The sequence below is a fragment of the Manis javanica genome, chromosome 10 (genome assembly GCF_040802235.1).
Source record: "Manis javanica isolate MJ-LG chromosome 10, MJ_LKY, whole genome shotgun sequence".
Classification (NCBI taxonomy): Eukaryota; Metazoa; Chordata; class Mammalia; order Pholidota; family Manidae; genus Manis; species Manis javanica.
In genome coordinates, this window is record NC_133165.1 from 110,142,308 (window position 1) to 110,163,802 (window position 21,495).

Sequence of the window (21,495 nt, forward strand, 5' to 3'; positions counted from 1 at the left end):
TGTTAGAAAATGGTAAGTGTTATAGAGAAAGAAAAAATAGAGCTGGGTAAGAGAGACTGGAAGTGTGGAAACTGGGAGGAGGCTAGTTGCAATTTTAAATAGGGAAATCAAGACAGGCATTGCTGAGAAGGAAACATTTGATCAAAGACTTAAAGGAGGTATGGTTGATAGCCAGAATGAGGGCTATGTGGGGAAAGATTATTCCAGGCAGTAGAACAGTAAGTGCAAAGGCCCTAAGGTAGAAATGTGCCTGGCATGTTACAGAACATCAAGGTGCCCACTGAAGTTGAAAGCACAGTGAGCAAGGGGGAGGGCAGGAGGAACAGGATAGGTATGTTCATGTGATACTCTGTAAACCACTGTAGGGACTGGAGCTTTTATTCTGAGTTAAGATGGGGAGTCATTGGAGGGTTTTAAGAGAGGATAGTTATACTTTTAGTTTTAGGAATGATCACTCTTGCTTCTGTGTATAAAACAAACTGTAAAGGACAATGGTTACCTAACTGGGGCTTTGGTTTCCTCATGTGTAAAATAGGGATAATGATCTTCATCTCTTAGGATTGTTGTTATAAACAATGACATATATATATATAGATAGATAGATAGATATAGATATAGATAGATATAGAGAGAAAGCACTTGTTGCAAGGCCTAATACATAGTAGCCACTCAACAAGTTTTAACTATCATTATTAGCATCATCATCTTCTCTACCAAAAGTTTTCTTTAAAGGAGAATTCCTTGTGAGAAATATTTAGGCGCCAGAAAAAAGAGAGTACATGCTGCTCAGCAAACTAAGTTTTACTATTTTAAACTCTGATCTAGTTTTGCTAAGTGGAAACTCAAATTGATATAAATATGATGTAACTAACCTCTATTGTAACTTTAATTATCTTTTATTGAGTCTGCAGAGCCCTAGTATTCTCTTAGGACTGTAAGAATTGCAGTTATTTGTTCCTGCAAGTTTGGAAGACTTAATGAAATATATAAATGATTGAACAGGTAGCTGGAGTTCATTCATTTGTTAATTCAACAAATAGTTATTGAGTTCCTACTATGTGCCAAGTACCATGGTAGGTGCTGGGGACACTAGTGAACCTGACTCAGTCCCTGTTGTAAGGGAGATGTACATGCAATCAGTTGATTACAATTCAGAGTGAAAAGTATTTGGGGAAGTTCTAAGTATAGTAACCTGTCCAAAAGAGTTTAGTAAAAAGATGGACTATCTTACTATCTATTTAATTCAACAATGAATATTTGTAGCAAATTTCTAGAGGTTGCTGAAGCTCTGTAAGACACAGAATTTGTGTATTAGTCTTGTACAAGGAAAAGCAATGAAAAGCAAAATGGTCTAAATAAAAAGGACAGATGGAGGAGCTGATTATTTAATATCTATTCAATGACAATACATAATAGGTACTGTGATTCATAGTAAAAACCAGATTAAGAAGTTGATATGATTTCTTCTTGGCTGATTTCCCCTCCCTAGGGTAAAGAGTTATAAATCTTCGGCTTGTTCCCAGGGTTGGCTCATCAGTAAATCACAAACATTGCACATCTATTGTGCCCCATGCACTGGGAATACAGTGGTAAGCAAAAGAATAGTGTCCATATACTCAGGGTATTTACTGTCTGGGGGGATGACAGTTGTTACATAAATCATTTACAACGGAATGTAAGCTCCATAAGGGCAAAGCCTTGTCTTTTTGTTTGTTCATTGCTCTGTTCCCAGAACCTGGAACAGCTGATAGGTAGTAAGTTTCTCTGTAGAAATTTATTTTATTTCACTGAGTACTGTGAAAGAATATAAGGTGTAATGTGGGTACAGCCTAGGTTGTAAGGGCTAGGAAAGGTTCCTGAAGAAGGAATGTTTAAACTGAAACCTAAAATGAAAACTGAAGAAATTCAGATGCCAACAGGCACATGAAAAGATGCTCATCATCGCTAATTATCAGGGAAACGCAAATTAAAACCACAATGAGATATCACCTCACACCAGTAAGGATGGCCAGCATTGAAAGGACTAAGAACAACAAATGCTGGTAAGAATGCGGAGAAAGGGGAACCCTCCTACACTGCTGGTGGGAATGTAAGCTAGTTCAACCATTGTGGAAAGCTGTATGGAGGTTCCTCCAAAAACTAAAAATAGAAATACCATTTGACCGAGGAATTCACTCCTAGGAATTTACCTTAAGAATGCAGGATCCCGGTTTCAAAAAGACAGATGCACCCCTATGTTTATCACAACACTATTTACAATAGCCAAGAAATGGAAGCAGCCTAAGTGTCCATTAGTAGATGAATGGATGAAGAAGATGTGGTACATATACACAATGGAATATTATTCAGCCATAAGAAGAAAACAAATCCTACCATTTGCAACAACATGGATGGAGCTAGAGGGTATTATGCTCAGCGAAATAAGCCAGGCGGAGAAAGACAAGTACCAAATGATTTCACTCATCTGTGGAGCATAAGAACAAAGCAAAAACTGAAGGAACAAAACAGCAGCAGATTCACAGAACCCAAGAATGGACTAACAGTTACCAAAGGGAAAGGGACTTAGAGGGGGAGGTGGGAAGGGAGGGAGAAGGGAAATGAGGGACATTATGATTAGCAGACATAATGTAGGGGGTAGCGCACAAAGAAGGCAGCATAGCACAGAGAAGACAAGTAGTGACTCTATAGCATCTTACTACACTGATGGACAGTGACTGTAATGGGGTATGTGATGGGGACTTGATAATGGGGGAATCTAGTAACTACAATGTGGCTAATATAATTGTATATTAATGATACCAAAATAAAAAATTAATTAATTAATTTTAAAAAAAGAAAGAAAACTGGCAGAAAGGAGGAGAATATATTCCTATCATATGCTGTACTTTCTCTGCACTTCCCACACTTCAACTGGAATTGATTATTTCAATATCTAGTTTCATTGTAAGTTTTGGAAAGTCAGGGACCAAGCCTATTTGTCCAGAGAATCCGTGAATCCCTAGAACCTAGCACATAGTAGGGACATCCCAATGAACTGAATAATTTTTGAGGAGGAAATTCAAACATGTATTGTCTGCCAGTGGCATAATTACAGCCTCTCAGCAGAGGCAAATTCTATTTAATGCCATATGCACAAGGATCTGGTCAAGAATAAGAAAATACTTACCTATCATAAATCTTGGCAATTCTCAGTTCTCCTCTTCCCTTTCGCAAGCTTATTCTTGTTGTTGAAGCATGAGCCAGAATGTGTCCCCCGATGGGTTTTTTTGGGTCTGCCTGAAAACTGAATTAATAAAACACCTTTTCACGTTGCAGCATATGGATATAAACAGTAATATCTGTAATTGCATTGCAAGGAGGATGGCAGGGGACGAGGTAGGTGTGTGTTGTGAGCAAGCAGAGCTTGCTTATTAACTATGGAATGGGGTAAAGTTTGGAGCTACTATGTACCCCATTGCCATCTAGTTCAGAATTCTGAGATCCTATAAATAGTTCCTGTTTTGTTTGATTTTTTAAACAAGAGAAAATGCAAATAAAACATCATTCACTGTCTTAGGAGAACTCTTGGGGTTAAGCAGTTATTCTTCTTTGCAAAATACAATGATTAAATTTATTCATTTACTCATTTATCAGTAATATTTACTAGTGGTCTACTATGTACGAAGAAGCACTATTCTACCCTAGTTACTAAGAAATACCCAACCTTCCCTCGTAATGCCATGACTTAAATGAGAGCAGATTGAGAACCTCCTTCTTGTTCATTAACTGTTTGTTTGAAGCCTTCAATATTGTACTGGTATGAATTTGCAATGAGAAAAATCTCAGAAATATCTTTGTCTTTATCACTGCTGCCTGAAGTTTATTGTTCTAAAACAGGATACAGAAAAGATAATCTTACTTATCTTACTATATCTGATCATATGGATTCAAAAAACATTACAATTGCAAGGTAGTTACAAATATTACTGATACATTACAAATACATCTCATCTTGAGATATATAGTCACTAGGGGATTAACACTTACTTTGCAAGAAGTGAAAAAAGTTCTTAATAATCCTAATAGTGAGCCCTTCAAAAAAGCTCTAGTGCTATTATTATTCACATACTATATTGCCCCCTCAATCCTTCTTCTGTTACCTGTCACTAAGCTCCTTGAGGGCAGATGACATTGTACCTAGCTCTGTAGAAACTAGCTACACAGTGGGTGCTCAGAAATATTTTTTGAACTTAAGATATAGAAGTTACAAAAATACCAAGGAGAATATTGGACTGTAGAAAGATAGGTGCTTCCACAAAAAGTTCTATCAAGAGGAGACAAGAAAGGATCGTCAGTTAAGTAAATGGGCAGAGAGAAGTTTTAACAATTACATTACTGCTTCTGACAGATGGTCTCGCCATACTGCTTAGTAATTCTCCTACATGAGCATGGTTATCTTCACATCCTCTTTTCCAAACCTTCAGTAATCTTCCTAAGCCTCCTTTTCCATTCTTGTCCCCTCATCTTGGACGACATTGCCTGCTGCTTCACAAGGAAACGTGGGCTCTCAGGAAGAAGCTCCCTTAACTTCTCCTTCTTTCTGTCTGCCGCCTACATACTCATCTACAGTTGTAATCATTCTTCTTCCCTCTCCAAAGTTCCTTTTTTTCTTATTTCAGCAAGCCCTCTTACACCTCGGTGCCTTTGCACACGATTTTTTCTCTGAAATGAAAGCCCCTTTGCAACTGTGTTCATTTAGCTCCTACTCACCTGTCAGGTGTCATCCCTTTGTGGAAACCTACCCTGATCCCCTCAAACAGTGGAGACCTTGTCCTCTCTGTGCTCTCATACCCCTGTCTATATTCCTCTATTAAAGCACACTGCATTGTAATTTTTAATTCATGGGCCTCACTCCCCTACTATACTCTAAATCCTCATTTATCTTTGTAACTCCACAGCCTGGAAAAGTGCCTATGATATGGAAGGCACTCAATAAATACTGTTGAATGAATACAGAGGACAAGACAACTTGGGTCTCCCTGGTCTAGATCCTTTTGGACAGGTTTGCAATGTATCTTTAAAGAAGCTATAATTCAAGGAACTTTTGAAGGATGCTCTGACAGAAAGGCAAATGTAAAAGGAGATGGGTTTCCCCTAACTGGAGTAATCCTCCCCCACCCCCTTACAGATGACCTAAAGAACAGCAGGAAGCTGGAGCTTCTTGATATATAGCCATATATTTTTCTTAGCAAATTATTGTTTGCTGTTACCAATATGGTGCCCGATGCACAAAAGAAAATAGACACGGCTGCTTGTCACTGATTGTTTTAGGTGAAGAGCCTGAAGGCTAAGAATATCATCTCCAAAGAGAGATAATTTTGAATTAACTAAATGGGGAAATAAATAGAATTTGCAAAAGTACTAAGAAAACATATAGGAAAATATGGAGAGAAAATAGTCCTCATAAACTAAGAGGTTGTGGTTAATCAAAAGAGACTGCTGCATAGCATAACAGCCTTAACTCTGGGAGAATACCAACCCAATTCAAATTTTACTTGCTCCACCAAGGTGTTCAGGATTCTGTATAGAATCTTGTATAGAATTTATGGCACTTAATCTTTCTTGTAGGCCACTAATACTTTGATAGTTTAATAAAACATATAGGCCCTCCCTCAGAAAAATGCACATATGTACATATTTAGAAATTTTCATACAAGTTTAGGAGATTCATAGTTTCTGCCCCCTGTGGTGTAGATGGGTATAAATAATAACCAAGATTTACTGAATCCTTCCTATATGGCAAACGCTTTCTTAACTCATCTAATTATTTCCCTTTGCTTGGATTCCTTACTTAGTAAATAATTTTGGATTAAAATGTGGATTCCTATAATGGTCTGCATACAGGGAAAGAAAGCACTGATCAAAAGAACCTCAAATTTAGTTACATTTTTCATTATCAGTAAACTAGCCCTCTATCTTTCACTGAGTCTCATGTGCTTGATTAAAGTGACTTTGCTCCCAAGAAATGGATTGGCTCTCAGGCTGAACAAATCAAATCTCTCTCTGTAAGGCTGAGTGCCCTGAACTCTGGTAAATTCAGTAGGGTAATGGATACATCCTTGCAAAGCCTCTCAAATGACAGCATACAACCTTTCCCCATGCATATGTGCTATGTGGTATATGAGCTTTGGAGTTAGACCTGGGTTCAAATTTTGGCTTAGCCAGCCAGCCAAGTGACCTCAGGAAAATTGTTAAACTATTCTGTGTCAGTGTCTTCATTTTCAATGGGGGATAATAACAATATCTAATTGGGAGGACAGTTGTGAGAATAAAATGAAATAGGTAAACATTAGCTCAGTGACTATAATTGTCTGCTTTCCCTATCCTGACTCAAGGACCTTAGGCTAGCAACTTACCTTTATGAATCTCAGTTCCTTTAACTGTAAAATGGGAATAGAAAGACCTTATCTCTTAGGGCTGTTATGAAGATTCAAGTTCTATTTAATTTAACTTGTTGGGAGCCTACTATGTGCCAGGAACTGTGTCAGATCATTTATACACATAGGCTCTACCCTTACAGTAATCATGACATGTAAAAGTTACTCAATAAATGTAACTATTACTTAACTAAACTATTGAGTTAAAACAGTCAATTTCTGTCACATGCAGACCAAGAAACTTTTCTTAAAAGTTTCTTTGAACTTCCTGAGTATTCTAGCAGTTATAACCAAGTCTTGAGGTAAAATACAAGAAGGTGTAATAGCATTCCACATTCTTTTAGAGGGCTTTAATTTACTTCTATTTCTGACCAAGAAAAAACAGCTTCAGAAAACCACCCACATCCTCCTTTAACCTTCTCTTATTTCCCCTTCTTTTATATTTTCTTCTCCTTTCTTTCCTCCCTTTCTCAAGGGATGAGAGGACATGAGGAGGAGGAAGAGATGGGGGTGGATACTAGAGATAAAGAGGGGCCAAGGAAGATTGCTCTATTTATTCCCCCCTGGTTGAACAAGATACAGCATATTATACTGTTGAGGGTAAGACCCAGAACAGTCTGACCTCCCAACTTCAAATTAAGATGCTGGGGTCATTAAGTACAGGATTATGGTGATGGTAGGGCAGGTGATACTTTTCTGGGAGTGGGATGGGAAGGATAGCACAGTGAGGCTTAAAAGAGCATCAATTCTAAAGTCAGATACCTGGGTTAAAATCCTAGCTCTCATTTTTGAGTTGTGTGATTGAGTAAGTACTCTGAGACTGTTCCCTCCTTTACAGATAAGGAATAATAATAGTATCTACCTTAAATACCAGTTGGAGTGGGGACCTTGAGGGGCCTGGGCGAGGGCAAGTTTGAGGAACAATTGGTTTTCCTAGTACTTTTGACTTGCTAAAGGGTAAAATCAAAGAATGGAATTTTTGAGAAAGGGTTTGTTGAGGAGAGAACATGCCCAAGAATGAGAGGATGCTTTGAGATTAGGGTACAATAGGGAGAGGAGAGTACTGCCAAAGGAGAAGAGTTTGGGGGAAAGAGAAGAGATGGTTTTTAAAAAGGGGTATGTTTAAAAAATTTTGCTAAGTAATCCTCCTCTCCTGTTTCCTCCCAAAATATGCAGAAAAATCTATACTTCTAAACATTTTGAAAATGGAATTCTGTTTTTTGTGGGGAGCAGGGATGGGGAGGGATGAAGAAATATACTGATGTTGGCTTCATGGAAACAATAGGGAGGTCCAAGGAGGCTGAGTTATGTAGGGATGATATAAGATGATGTATGAAAGTGTCTGGCACTTAATAAGCAATCTGTAAATGTAACTCCTCTTAATTTTGAGGGAGAGGAAAATGAAATCCAAAAGTTTAAATGACTTGCACTAGTGACCTTGGTTTAATGTTTTCTCTCTCACTGTATTGCCTCTTACTGTATGCTAATGATGCTCAATCAGTAGGTGGCATCCATAAAGAATAAACTGGCTGCACATTTGTAAGACTGCAAATGTTCTAAAATGACATTTTGTTTTAGCAAAACAAATACATAACAAAGTAGGTGGCAACATCATGGTCCTACTGTTGCTCATCTTACTATTTGCCCTAGTAGTGAGGAGCTTTACAGGCTGATACTTTGACCTTTTATCTCCAGGCCTTCATCAGCTGGATCATTCTAGTTACAAAATCTCTATCTGTAAGCCTGGTCTAGGAGTTACTCTCTGCTGCATCATGCAACAGCTCCTCGCCACTATAATTTTGTTCCTTTTTAATACGATGTGCCATCAAGTATAATGCATGGGATATAAGCCTCAATTACTGTCAGTGTACTTGGGGACTCACACCAATTATAGTGATATTTCTCTGACAGGTCCCAGGCGAGTTGCAGCTTGGATTTCCTCCACACTGAGAAACAATGATATTTTCTTTATGGGAGGTTTTCTAATAGCACTTGAAATCCTTTAGTTTAAAACTGTCCTGGTTTTTCTCATTTAGTTGTGGCAATTTATGTGCTTTATATGAAGACATGCATTTAATTTGTATTATTATAATTTAATATAGTTTAGAATATACTAATTATAGTGAACCTTGTTTCCTTACAACTCGGCTAGGTGGAGATGTTTCAAAGCTGATTCACCCAGCAAAAATACTAGCCTTTGTTACCTTCTCTCTTTACTTGGCTCACTTCATTATAAATCTCCTCCCCTCTCTGACTCTTTCAGTTATTTCTTTTCTGTCACTTCTCTATTTCTCTTTCATTTTTTTTGGAGTCAATTCAAAATGGTTTTACTTTTTGAAACTTTCTACAAATGTAAGAAAAAAGAACCCCTATCTGACCTAATTTCCACAGATTTCCTTTGCCTTCTAACTCTAGATCGACAGTTTGGGCCTTGGTAATGTTCCCTCCCCACACCTGAAGAAAGAACATTGCTCTTTAACTTGTACTGTTTTATTTGAATGCAACCCACTTCCTCCCTCTGAGCCCATGAGTCATTTTCTCTTTTTAAAGCAAGCCTTAAAATTCCTCCATTTCTCTTCAGTTTAAAATTATTCTCTTTGTAAAGTACTTCATGTCCTGTGTATGAAAGATGCCCTATAAAACCAAGCCTTAATTGCTCAAGGACTACAGGCAATGCATAACCTACCAAGACTTTAAGATTTTGAGTTAAATAGACATCATTTATTTTATTTTTTGTTAAGACAAGGCACATATTCACTTTTGTTCACTCGTGAATTCCCAGAATCTTGATACACAAATTTTCAATAAACATTTATTGAATGGGTAAATGATTAATTTCCCCCTCCTCAATCTTTTTAACTTGTTTAATATCATTCCTGTAGTTAATATTTTTCACATTGGAATATCCTATAGTTAAGTAGAAAATACTCATAAAAGGGTACTGAAAAATGAGAGATACATCAAACTGCAGAAGATACAGCAAAATACTCTGAGGGTTAGTTTAGAAAATGCCTAAAAAGAGATATATTCATTTCAGTCAATTTACAGAACTTACACTAGCATATCTCATATCTTCTAATATATATGTCAATAACTCATTTACCCACTACTAAATGATGTATTGGCTCAGTTTTAAAGTAATAAAACTGTGTATTGCACCCCTCAGAGTAATAATTGATTTGAGCAGGAGTCTTCAATAGATGCTAAAATCAATTGGCGAAAGCTTTTTGTAGAATACAATATTTACACAAGTCTCAAAGTATTACCCCACAAATTACTTAATTACAAATAGGAAAAATATCTTTTACTATGGAAAAGCTTTGTGAATACCATCTTAATCACATGATCAAACTTAATATCACTAATAAGGAACAAAGAACCATCGTGTGCATCTTCATATGGTATCTTCATATGATGGAGAAGGCCATGACACTGCTTACATAGTTTTCCTGACAAAAGTGTTTAACATTTTAAATAATGAGGAAAAAGAAATCAACTCCAAATTGAGTGCCATTCTGAAAAACAATTAGCCTGTGCTCTTCAAAATGTCAGTGTCAAGAACGTCTAACAAAGGTTGAGAATCTGGTCTGATTATAGGAGACTAAAGAAACATGACAGCTACATGCAATGCAAGATCTTCAGTTGGTCCTGAATTGAAAACAAAATAAAAAATCCCAACAACTATAAAGAACATTATTGAGACAATTGGAGACATTTGAATACAACTGTATATTATATAACACTAGCATGCCAATGTTAAATTTCCTGGCTGATAACTATATTATGGCTATGTGAGAGAATGCTATTGTTCTTAGGAGAAATATGCTGAAGTATTAAGAGATGAAGTGTCATGATGTCTGTAAATAATTCTCAAAGGTTAAGGGGAAAAAACTTCTCAAGTGCCTCAACAAAAAATATACATGTATGTATATATGAATATGGTGTGTGTATGTATGGAGAAAGATTTTACACACATGGCACATATATATATACACACACACAAACACGAGAGAGAAAAAATGTGGGAAAATGTTTACAATTGATAAACTCAGGTGAATGATATATATATATTAATTGTACTAGTCTTGCAACTTTTCCCTGGTTAGAAATCTTTGTAAATAAAAAGTTGTTGAAAAGACTTTTAAAAGCAGTATCATGGATTTAGGGTTATTTTGATTGCTTATTCAGATACACAAATTTTTTTGATGGTGGCAACTAACTTGTCTTCAGGTTTTCTGTTTTCACTATCCTCCCTGAGCTCTCCTTGCCTTAACGTTCACTGCCATCTTTTAGGCAGAGCCATAAATAGGTATGTCATATGCACAAATACTTCAACAGATTCTGAATATGCCTAGTGTGGACTGAAATTCTGTTTCTTCAAACTTCAAACTATGAGACTTCTCTCATAGGACCTGTTATATCATGCCAGGCAGAAAAAGACAAATACCATATGATTTCACTTATTTGTGGAATATAAAAACAAAGCAAAACAGAAGGAACAAAATGGCAGGAAACTCATAGACACTGAGAAGGATAGGGGAGGGGGATAAAAGGGCACAATAATTCACAATCACAGTGTAAGTTGATCATGGGAACTGTTGAACCATTGTGATGTATATCTGAAACCAACACACAATGTATATTAATGATACTTTAAAAAATGAATATAATGTAATATATATATATAATGCATATCCTGTAGAGGCCTGGTTTTTGTTTTTAGGCTAATAGCTTATCAGTGCAACAGACACCATTCATGTATATGGAATATAAGTTTTTATTTCCCTATGATCTTTTTCTTATTGTCCTCAAATATCCTTTTAGTCCTAGACAAAAGAGGAGGCCAAAGTATCTCTGAAGATGTTAAACTATTGCTTTATTCTTAAAGACCTAAAGAAAAATAGATTCTGGTAACAAATAAGTGATACTTGTGATTATAAGGTAATATGCCCCATACAATTGAAGTGATTTATGACTTTTGTGTCCACATCGACTGATAATTTTGGAATTATTTTCTGTTCTCTAACCCTTTTGATATTAACCTTTGTCAAATCCAAAAGCAGAATATTAGGGCTTACGTCATAGTTGCTCCTGGATCAGCAGTCATTTGATTGGTCACAAAAACAGCCACATTATATTCTGCATCAAGATATAAAATTAATAAATTAAAAGAATAGCAATATAATTATAAAAAGTTCATTGTTTAGATTTCAGAACTTAGGAATACTGTGCCATAAAAATTATTTTATAAACACGATTACATTCCCACTTTTTCCATTTATAACATTAATTTAAAGTTATTGTTACTGCCATTTAGGCATCTTATTGTATTAGAATCACTATTTTTGGCTTTAAAAAAACAGCTGTATTCTTATGAAAGTAATTTTATCTTTAAAAAATGTATTGTCTCCTGACATTATTCTGAGCTGCAAAACCTACTCATCAGAAAACAGTCATAGATGCTGTTCTAAAGCGTCGTTTAGTTTTAAAAATCTACCTTCTGAGATTTTTTGGAGTCTTGATAACATCTGGGCCAATTTTTGCTGCCGTTCAGCCAATTCTCCACGACCACTGAAATCCACCCGAAAAAGTGCCATTATTGAATCAATAATCTGCACAGGATTAATGTAAAAATAAATATGCATTTGGAAATGGAAGGAAGAAGTTAATTTGAATTGGAATCAATAGAAGAAAAATAATATGCTAAGTAGCTCTGTAAGAGCAATATTTAAAAGCTTGTACCAATAGCTTGAAAACGCCAGCTTCTTCATGGAACTTTGCAGCTACATAATCAAGTAGCTCCATCTGATGTTCACCTGGTGGGAAACACAGAAATGAGAAAATGTTAAGCTAGAAGCTAGAATCATGCATGTATGTTCTTGGGAGTCAGGCAAAAGAGAGTCCTTGAAGGATTTCCTTAATTATTTATGACTGTTAAATATGAGTTTATAGTTTGCCTTAGCATACATGCCAAATGCTACATTATTCAAAAAGAATGTTACTCTCCATTTCAAAGACAAAAAATAAATAATTCGAGGGCATTTTAATATCTAAGGGCTTATGAGCCAGATGATAAAATTTGTGAAATAAATTTGGAGAAAAGTAAAATAAGTAGAAAAAGAACAGTGCCAAAATGCAATATCATGAAATAATAAATGAGTATTGCCAACCTTAAAATAGCCCAAACCTCCAACTGCATGGGGCTCTTACTAGTATATGCACGTGCATAAAGTACATTGTCCAGTACTGCATCATGGTCTACATTGAAGCGATCAGCAATGTCCCGAAGGCGATCAGGGCGGCTGGAGTATGTCAAGATTAAGGATCCAATAAATCAATGCCAAAAAGTTTAGACAACAACTACAAAAAATAGTACCTTAAATAAGCAAACTGATAGGCTAAACAATATGCCTGCAAAAGTATTCTGGAGGATGCTAATAATTCAAATCTCTACCAGATTTTATTTTTCATAAGTGCTTCAATTATAAATAACTTAGTGATAACAGTGATAGAAATTACGAGGCAATAATAAATTAAATTATCTAATCTTTACAATTACCTTGGAAGCTAGTTATTACAGCCTAAATAACACTTTACAAATGAGGTCACTGACAAACAGATTAGGCAAATGACTCAGGATTATGCAGCAAATTAGTTACAAATCAGTTATTAGAAAAACTAGAAACTAAGATTTGTGAATCTCTTTTGTTCTCAGTTCTATAAACATATATCTATTCTAGGAAGATTATATCACTGAATTATAATTCAAGTCACTTCAAAGTGAATTAATTCACTCTCTTCACACTCCTCCCTTGTTCAATATGAAATAGTTTAATATAGCATTAATCATGTGTTGCCAACAAATGACAAATCTGACTACATGAGCCAAAGGGTCAAAAAAGTAACTCCAAGGATCAGAAGGGAATTCTCAAAGTACAGTTTTTGGTTTACTTAGGGTTTAAAATCCACCTTCTAAGGAGTTGTGTTAGCTTTCTGCAATTAGCAAATTCACTAAGAGTAAAATTCAGTGTACCTGTGTTGGTATTCTAGAAGGTGCTAATAATCACTATATCTATTTAAACTATGAAGGAGTAATAAACATTTCTTTAGGTCTTTGGTGATCCCAACACTATGTCTACAGCATTCTCTAAAGTGAAGAGAGGTAAAATAAAATGCACGACTGTGGTCTCATTTCACTTTTCTTTTACAGTGTTTGTATAATACAGATCATACTGTAACTAACTGTAAAGCAAGGATCATCTTATTTATGACACTTGCAACTAGTTCATTAAATGTTGACTTGAATTGTCTTTTGGATTTTCCAGTCATCTACATCCTAATGAACTATATATTTTTTTCTTCAGAGCTTCAGTGATAGACACTAAAACCTTCAATTGCTGCTGAGTATACCCAGTAGATGTTTTTGGTGGACAAGTCAAAGAAGACAAGAAACTGGAAGAGGCAGTACAAACATTTTGCACTATGTTAGTTTTTTCACTCATTACTATATGGCCAGAAGTGTAAAAGTTGGGCTATGTTGAAGGGAAGTTCAAATCAATCTACAAATGTTTTTTTAACTGATTACCACACTAACCAATTACCAATGCAAAGCATTCTGGGAGATACAAGGAACAGTAAGTGTAAAGCAATTAAGTAGGCAAAACATAAAAGTATCAAAAGAAAAATATTAATAAAGAGTTGTAAAAATGTAAAAGACACTGAAAGAATGAGAATTTCCACTGAGGCCCTTGGATGTCCTTGTTCCCCTCAGCTGTTCACTTCCTCTTGCACATGACTTGGCACCTAACTGTTCCTCTCTACCATTTTTGATAAAACCCAAATTACCCAAACAGTGACTGCTAATCTGCAAATACCATTCCTCCCTAAGAACCATTCTTAATAAACCATTTCTGAAAGTACGTGAACTCCAGCTGAGTCCCTCTTGCTATAGCCCCATTACAACATTCCACCCTCTTTTCCCAAGTTCAAAGTCTCTGAAAGATGAGTCTTCTCATGCCCAGTATTTCCAAATAGTCTTCTGAAAAGAGTTCTCTGGTTGCTTTTCTTCTACTGGAGTATTTTAGATAGTAAATTCTATAATAGATCATTAAGGACAAGGTTTTCTATGTTGGGTAATTAGAAAAGATTAGAAAAGTCACGCCTTCAAAAGACAGCCTTAAAGTTTGCATGATTCAGAAAGATTGTAGGGATAGAGGAAGCAAATACTCAACAGGATAGAAATATACCATGCAAATTTCTCTTATGACTGACCAAATTAACATTCAAGAGTGAGAGCAAAACAAAGACATCTTCAGACATGACTGGGCTCAAAGTTTACCACCTGGATTTTCTGAAAGAATAACTTGAGTAAAATAGTGAAACAAAATACAGTGAAACAAAAATACAGAAAAGAATATCTGGCATGTAAGAAACCATAATGAACAAAGAAAAAGAGAATATAGTTAAATCCAAATAATTGCTGACATACAATGTTTTCAAACTTCAATAGCAAAGCATGTTTTAGAGGCAATAAGACTGGACTAGAACAGACTGACCGCTTTGACTCTAATAGTGGCCAGTAGTGAGTAATGAGCTAGGGGAGCCTGGAGGCATCACTGTGAATGGCCTTACAAACCTGTGCAGATTTTCCCTTTTGTTAAAAAGAATTTCCTCTGAACCTGATCCCTCTTCAAGCTACTCTATTTCTTCTTCTATCCATTGGTTAATAACACACTGCCTTGATTCTTTACTGTTTATTTGCAACAAGCTTCCATCATCTTACTCTACTGCAAATACTCTCTTGGACTCTTAATTTCAAACCTCAGTTTGCACATTGAGTCAGTCTCCCCCCTCTTCGTCTTTGTGGAACATTGATGACTACTCTTATCTTCTTGAAATTTTCCTCCTGCTCAGCTTCCACAACCGGATTTCTGCCTACTACTCTGTCTCTATGAGTTCCTCTTTTAGTCCTTCTTCTTAAACTTAGGCACCCCTGAAAGTTATGTTCTCAGTTCTCCCTTTTCTCTCTAAGTTCTCTTGCCCCTGTGGCTATTCAGTCTATATTTCTGTTCCTACTCCTTACTCAGGTTGAGTCCAACATTTCCAACTGCCTTACAGCTGGTCCTCCTGTACCTCATATCCAACACCTTAGTATGAAACATCACCTTTTCTCTGAAACATGATCTTCCCAATTCTGTCATTAGCATCATTATGCTCCCAGTATCTAGACAAAAAACCTGAGTGTTTCTCAAACCTCTCTTCCTTTGTCTACCAAATAGAGTCATCAAATCCTATCAATTTCCTCCCTAGTATTTCTTGTCCTTTTTGTTTTATTCCTACCACTTCCAACCCAGATTAAGTTCTCATTACTTGCCTTGAATATTGCAAAAGTGTCTAACACCCATCATCCAGTTTTAAAGCCCTTAATGTCAAAGACCCATGTCACCTTTCTAGCCTTGCATTCTGAAATACCTTATGCTTCAGTTAAACTGCAATTCTTTTGATACCCAACAGGTTCTGCCCTTTTCCTTCTGTGCTTTTGTTCTCTTCATACCTTTAACTTTATTTTGAACCATGACAATAATTTTCTTTTTAACTATTAAGTAAAATATTTGGAGAAGAGGATTAAAAACAAAATATAGACTGACGAGAAGTAGGCTTGAGATGGATTAATGATTGTACATTGAGCGTTGACCCCCCTATACTGAATTTTATTGTTGTTAACAACCATTTGATCAATAAATATGAGAGATGCCCTCTCAAAATAAAAAAACAAAAGAAGAAAAAAAAAACAAAAAAAAACAAAATATAATTTCCTCTTATGTATTCGCTTTGCCAATTTTACCCAAACCCATTTAGAGAAGTAAAACCTTTTAAAAGTGATTTGAGAACTCAACCAGCAACTGTTTTCTCCTTGGCTTTTCTCATTATTGCTGGTTTATGGGATAATTATAAAAATGATGCATTTTAAACAAACTCTCTTTTATAGTAGTAACATTACTATATCTTATAATATCTAATACTATTATGTTAGCAACTTGTTTAAATGAAAGGATTACAAAGTATTTTCTGTATCAATGAAGATAATCTTTCCTCCTGAGTAGCCACCTGCTCCGGGAAGTTGAGCTGTCACTAGGAAGCAATTAACAAATTAATTAATATTAATAGGAGTGAATAAATTTTGTATGAATGAATATATAAATTAACATGAGATTTATTCTGGTTGCAATTCTTCAGTCAATCTAGCAAAGAATCATAGTTCTTTTTTAAACAGCATGTTTCTAACAGTTTCTAAACAGCATGTCATATTTTTATATTACCAACGATACAATTATAAATATTCTGCCAGCATAGTGTTAATTCAACAAAGAATGTCAATATCTCTCACAATGGGAGATATTAATAAAAATTCTCCTAAAGAACAGAGGTAGAATTTTAAAAATATTTTATTCCTATAAGAAGTAATTATAAATATAACATGCTATATAACTCATTTAAATAATCTTTCAATTAATGTGTGTCAAATTTTAAACTGCATTTTCTTTATATGTAGTAGTTAATACTAAGGGATTGCTTCATAGTAGGTACACTCATTATTTATTTTTTAAAACAACTCTAAACTTGGCACTATCATTATTCTTATTTTACTGATGGGGGTAATTAGAAAGGTGAAGAAATTTGCCCAAGGTCACATGGCTGTCAATGGCAGAGTCAAGACTGAAACCAGGTATTTTGATTCCAGAATCCCCTCCTTAACCACTTGGCCATGCTCCTTTTATTTAGGTCAAAGGAATGCAGAGTAAAGTCTTTGTGTAAAAGGAGGTATTTTTGCTTATTATGTTTTAGAAAAATTTGTTTTTAAGTCATTCTTAGGGCTGATTTTACTCCATGAAAGTAAGGGATTCTAGGCCTCAGATTTTTTTTTTCTGGTTTTGTGCCTGATTTTTTTTTTATTGAAGTATCATCGACATACAATCTTATATTGGTTTCAAGTATACAACACAGTGGTTCAACAGTTACCCATATTATTAAACCCTCACCCCCATCAGTGCGGTTGTCAACATAGGAAAAATATGGAATGCTTTATGAATTTGCGTGTCATCCTTGCTCAGGGGCCATGTTAATCTTCTCTGTATCGTTCCAATTTTAGTATTATGTGCTGCCAAAGTGAGCACCTCAACAGATTTTATGACGTTCTTATAGATAAGATACACAAAAGATGGAATGGAAAAAACAGACAATGAATGCTTCTCCCACCCACACACTCATAGACCCATTTACCTCCTTCCTATATCCATTCAGGTGTTCCGAGTCCAGCACATACAACATTACCTCAAGCATCACACATTCAAAGACCAGCTCTGGTATTTGTGTAACCATTGGCAGTTTCCTTAACCTCTCTGAGCTTTAGTTTCCTTGCAAATTTGTTTCAGTTACATGAGATATATAAAGTATCAGGCACAAACTAAGTTAGTAAGTCATAGCTATTACTGTTACTGTTATTCTTGTTGTAATGTATCCTTACCACACAGAGTATGAGAAAGCTGGGTTTTTCCAGTACGAAATTCTGTGAAATAAAGAAAAAAAAAGCCCCATATAGTTAATTATTACAAATTCTCATAAAGAATAAAATATGGCCTTAGAATATGTTTTTTTGCCAACTGTCAAATCTTACACATAAAGTACCACTGTGTCATGAATGGAATGTGCAAATATGAATACTTTTTAAAGGTATTTTTTCACAGAACTGTCCTTTGGATAAAAATTAATTTAAACCGATTTTTCCTTAGGAATAGTCACTGTGAGATAATAGAAAAAATACATATATTGGTCTCTGCCCCTGGTTCCTGCCACAGAGCTCCTAAAACCCTTGTAATTTCCTAAGTGATAAGAGTACTAGGGTCATCTTTTGTTTTGATGAGGCAACACTGGGTAGGCTCCTGGAAGGGGCTGGTCACCAGATATACCAAGTCATAATTAGAAGCCTGGAATTTTCAGGCCTCCCCATCTTCTTCTCCAGAGAGGCAAGGGCTGGAAATGGAGTTAACTGACCATGTTTATGTGAGGAATCCTATATAAAATCCCAACAGTATGGGGTACAGACAGCTTCCAGGTCAGTGAAAAAATGGAGGTGCTGGGAGAGTGGCAGCTTCGTGCCCCTTCCCTCATATGATGCATATGCATCTCTTCCATCTGGATGTTCATCTGTATCAATTACCATATCCTTTACTAAGCTGGTAAATGTGTTTCCCTGAGTTCTGTGAGCCGTTCTAGCAAAATTGAACCCAAGGAGGGGGGTGTTGGAACCTCTGATCTATAGTTGGTCAGAAGCACAGTGGATAACCTTGGTTTTGACTGAAGTGGGGAACAGGGGTGGCAGTCTTATGGAACCAAGCTTTTAATCTGTGAAATTTGATACTCCCTCCAGGTAGACAGTGTCAGAATGGAGATGAATTCTTGGACACTCTCGTGGTATCTGAGAATTGCTTGTTGGTGTGGGGAAAAACCTCCACACCTTTGGTGACCAGAGGTATCAGCAGTGAGTTGTTTTGTGTCAGTAGTAAAGGAGACTCACAAGAGAGAAACACACTGAAGAGAAGAACTAGGTTTTTCCTTACATAGAAAAAACCCCTGAATTTTTTCACTTTTAGCCACATAAATGAAAGTTTAGGACCCTACCACAGGAAGGAGAGCCTGGGGTTCTTCCACTGAACTGAGATCCTCAAGGAGGAGCTCAAGTAGTCTCAGACTGATGGCAGGCCCGAGCTACAACAAAAGCAAATTCGTTCTGGAGGAAAACTTTTCCACTCACTAGTTTAGGCCCAGTGAACTCCCATGGATTAAAATCAAACAGTAAGCTCACAAATATCAATACACACACAAGAAGGAAAGCCACTAAGAGTGAGAGTCAACAAAAATAAAGAAAAGAGATTTATTTTTCCACGTCAACAGAACATCAAAAACAACAACAAAACAGATTTTGTTCCCCAAGGACTGCAAACACTAGAATTGTCATCATATATAATATGGCTATGCATGAATTGTTTTGAAGAAAAATAGAGGATATGATCAGGAAAGAAAAAAATTTACTCTTTGTGTTTATGAGATGTGCATTTCCTAGAAATACGATTGATCTCATTATTCAATTACCTCTTGAAGGAATGAGAGAAAGAAAATCTATTCTCTTCTATAGGAGTTAAGAGATAAAAAGATGAAAATGCCAATAAGACCCATCTTATGGATTGGAATATATTTTAAATGCAGCCCAGAGTGATTCTGTATTATAAGAATTGATTTCATCATAACTTACTATTGCTTATTTAATATTTGCATATATATATATATTTAATATAACAAAATATTAAGGTTCTACCTACCTCCAAAAGCCTCTGTGATTGCCATGCTTTCAATTCCACCTCCCAGCAATTTACTGGAAATAGAAAGTAAGCATTGGTAATAGGAACAGAAATAGAGATAGTAAGAAAGGAGAAAGTATTAATATCATTTATATTTTTTCTATCCATCTATTTATCTTTCTATCTATCCAATATGAACAGGAATTCCTGGCTGAACAAATGGCACTCCACTTCTTTAGCGACAGATTGTACTGTGTATGGCAAGTGGATCAACAAAACAACTTACAACCCTGCTGTTCTTACTTCTATTTGAAGTACCAATTTGAAATGGGCTACATAAGCCTTATGTCTCACTATTCTTTAGAACTGAATTGGAGATTGAGTAAATGGCCTTAGTTATTAATAATGTGGGTTTTTCATATTGTGCTGAGATTATGTTTCTAAAAGTCAACAGAATATTTAATTTTGAAAAATATATTGAGAAACATATGAAAAATAGACATTAGGAGAATCAGGTGATTGTCACCATGATTGGTTTATTGCACACAAACCAAATTCTATGAAGAACATGTCAGAATAGGAAATATTCAAAGATGTTACAGGTAATGCTAGCAGTTAGAAGAATGTCAGATTTTACAGCATACATTTTACTGGTAGCCCACTGTTTTAGTGCATTTAATATTCTTGATGTGAAAAGACCTATGATTACAACATAATCTCATCCATTCATTAAATGCAATAAATACGGTGTTAACTGTGCTAAAACCTGGAAGGAACATTTTAAACAGTTTTTGTAGTTTCTATTAGCAAGACTTTTGGTACATGGTCATAGATCAGACAAAGCGTTTAGAGAGATGGGTAATCCAAAAGAGTTACATTTACACCTCCTAAGAGAGCAATTCAAATAGAAATTGAAGCAATATTAGAAGTTATCCACAAATTTAATGAGGACTATGGACTTTAATGAGGAAAAGAAAAACTTAGATACTGATCTGCATAACTTCAGTCTAAAGGACATGGGCTGAGAAACACCACCCTGTCTGGAGGGCACCAACTTGGAGATCCTATAAGCCTGCCAACGATTAAGGAGAGCTTTGCTTGTCCCTCCTCATCTTGAGAAAACTACCCTGAAAAGCTAGAGCGCTGGAAAATCTCAGGTGAAACTTCTGGTTGATATGCAATCTTAGTCAGCTGAAAAGGTAACACACAAATTTACCTGAAAAGGGTACCCCAAATTATTTGAGATAGCAGAACTGTTCCTTTTGTGAAACTCAGGAAAACTTAGAATTAAGTATAGAAATAGTGTTTTTAAATCTAGGGAGATTTAAAAATAGAGACAGAAACCAAACTCACAGATTACTATTTTAAAAATAAATTGGGAATAATCTGTGGATATTTGGTATTTGAGAACTCTTAAAGTTTAAGAGAATTTTACCATTTTATAATAACTGATTAGCCTCTAATCGATTAAACGATATAGACCTGAAGTTTCTATGTTGATAACTAAGTTTATACACAGTATTTGAACATTTAAGATTGCTTAAAACTCATTATACTTATAAGCTTAATTTATTAGACTTACAAAAGACATTTATATAAGTGGGAAGATTTTAACAGTTTCACAAAGTTCTTAAAAGAAATACATTAAATTCACAAATATAATTTAAAATGTTTAAGGGAACTTAGTTAGCCATATTATAAAAACTCTCTTAAAATTTACGAGA

At 35.6% G+C, this 21,495-nt stretch overlaps 1 protein-coding gene and 1 non-coding gene across 5 annotated transcripts in view; both read right to left on the bottom strand.

Moving 5' to 3' along the window:
• The window catches only part of DMC1 (DNA meiotic recombinase 1), a 37,203-nt gene that overhangs the window by 7,385 nt on the left and 8,323 nt on the right, over positions 1-21,495 (bottom strand). For 2 of the 4 annotated variants that reach the window (XM_017664035.3, XM_017664039.3), the window contains 8 exons: positions 19,793-19,845; positions 17,941-17,982; positions 16,475-16,547; positions 12,627-12,718; positions 12,159-12,232; positions 11,914-12,028; positions 11,495-11,555; positions 3,167-3,283 (listed from right to left, as the gene is read on the bottom strand). In XM_017664035.3, the coding sequence (XP_017519524.3) occupies positions 3,167-3,283; positions 11,495-11,555; positions 11,914-12,028; positions 12,159-12,232; positions 12,627-12,718; positions 16,475-16,547; positions 17,941-17,982; positions 19,793-19,845 (627 nt within the window). The other 2 variants (XM_017664040.3, XM_073213883.1) reach the window with 2 other exon arrangements.
• On the bottom strand, positions 17,483-17,590 carry LOC118970382 (U6 spliceosomal RNA). The gene has a single exon (XR_005058301.1). It is a non-coding gene; the product is annotated as a U6 spliceosomal RNA (small nuclear RNA).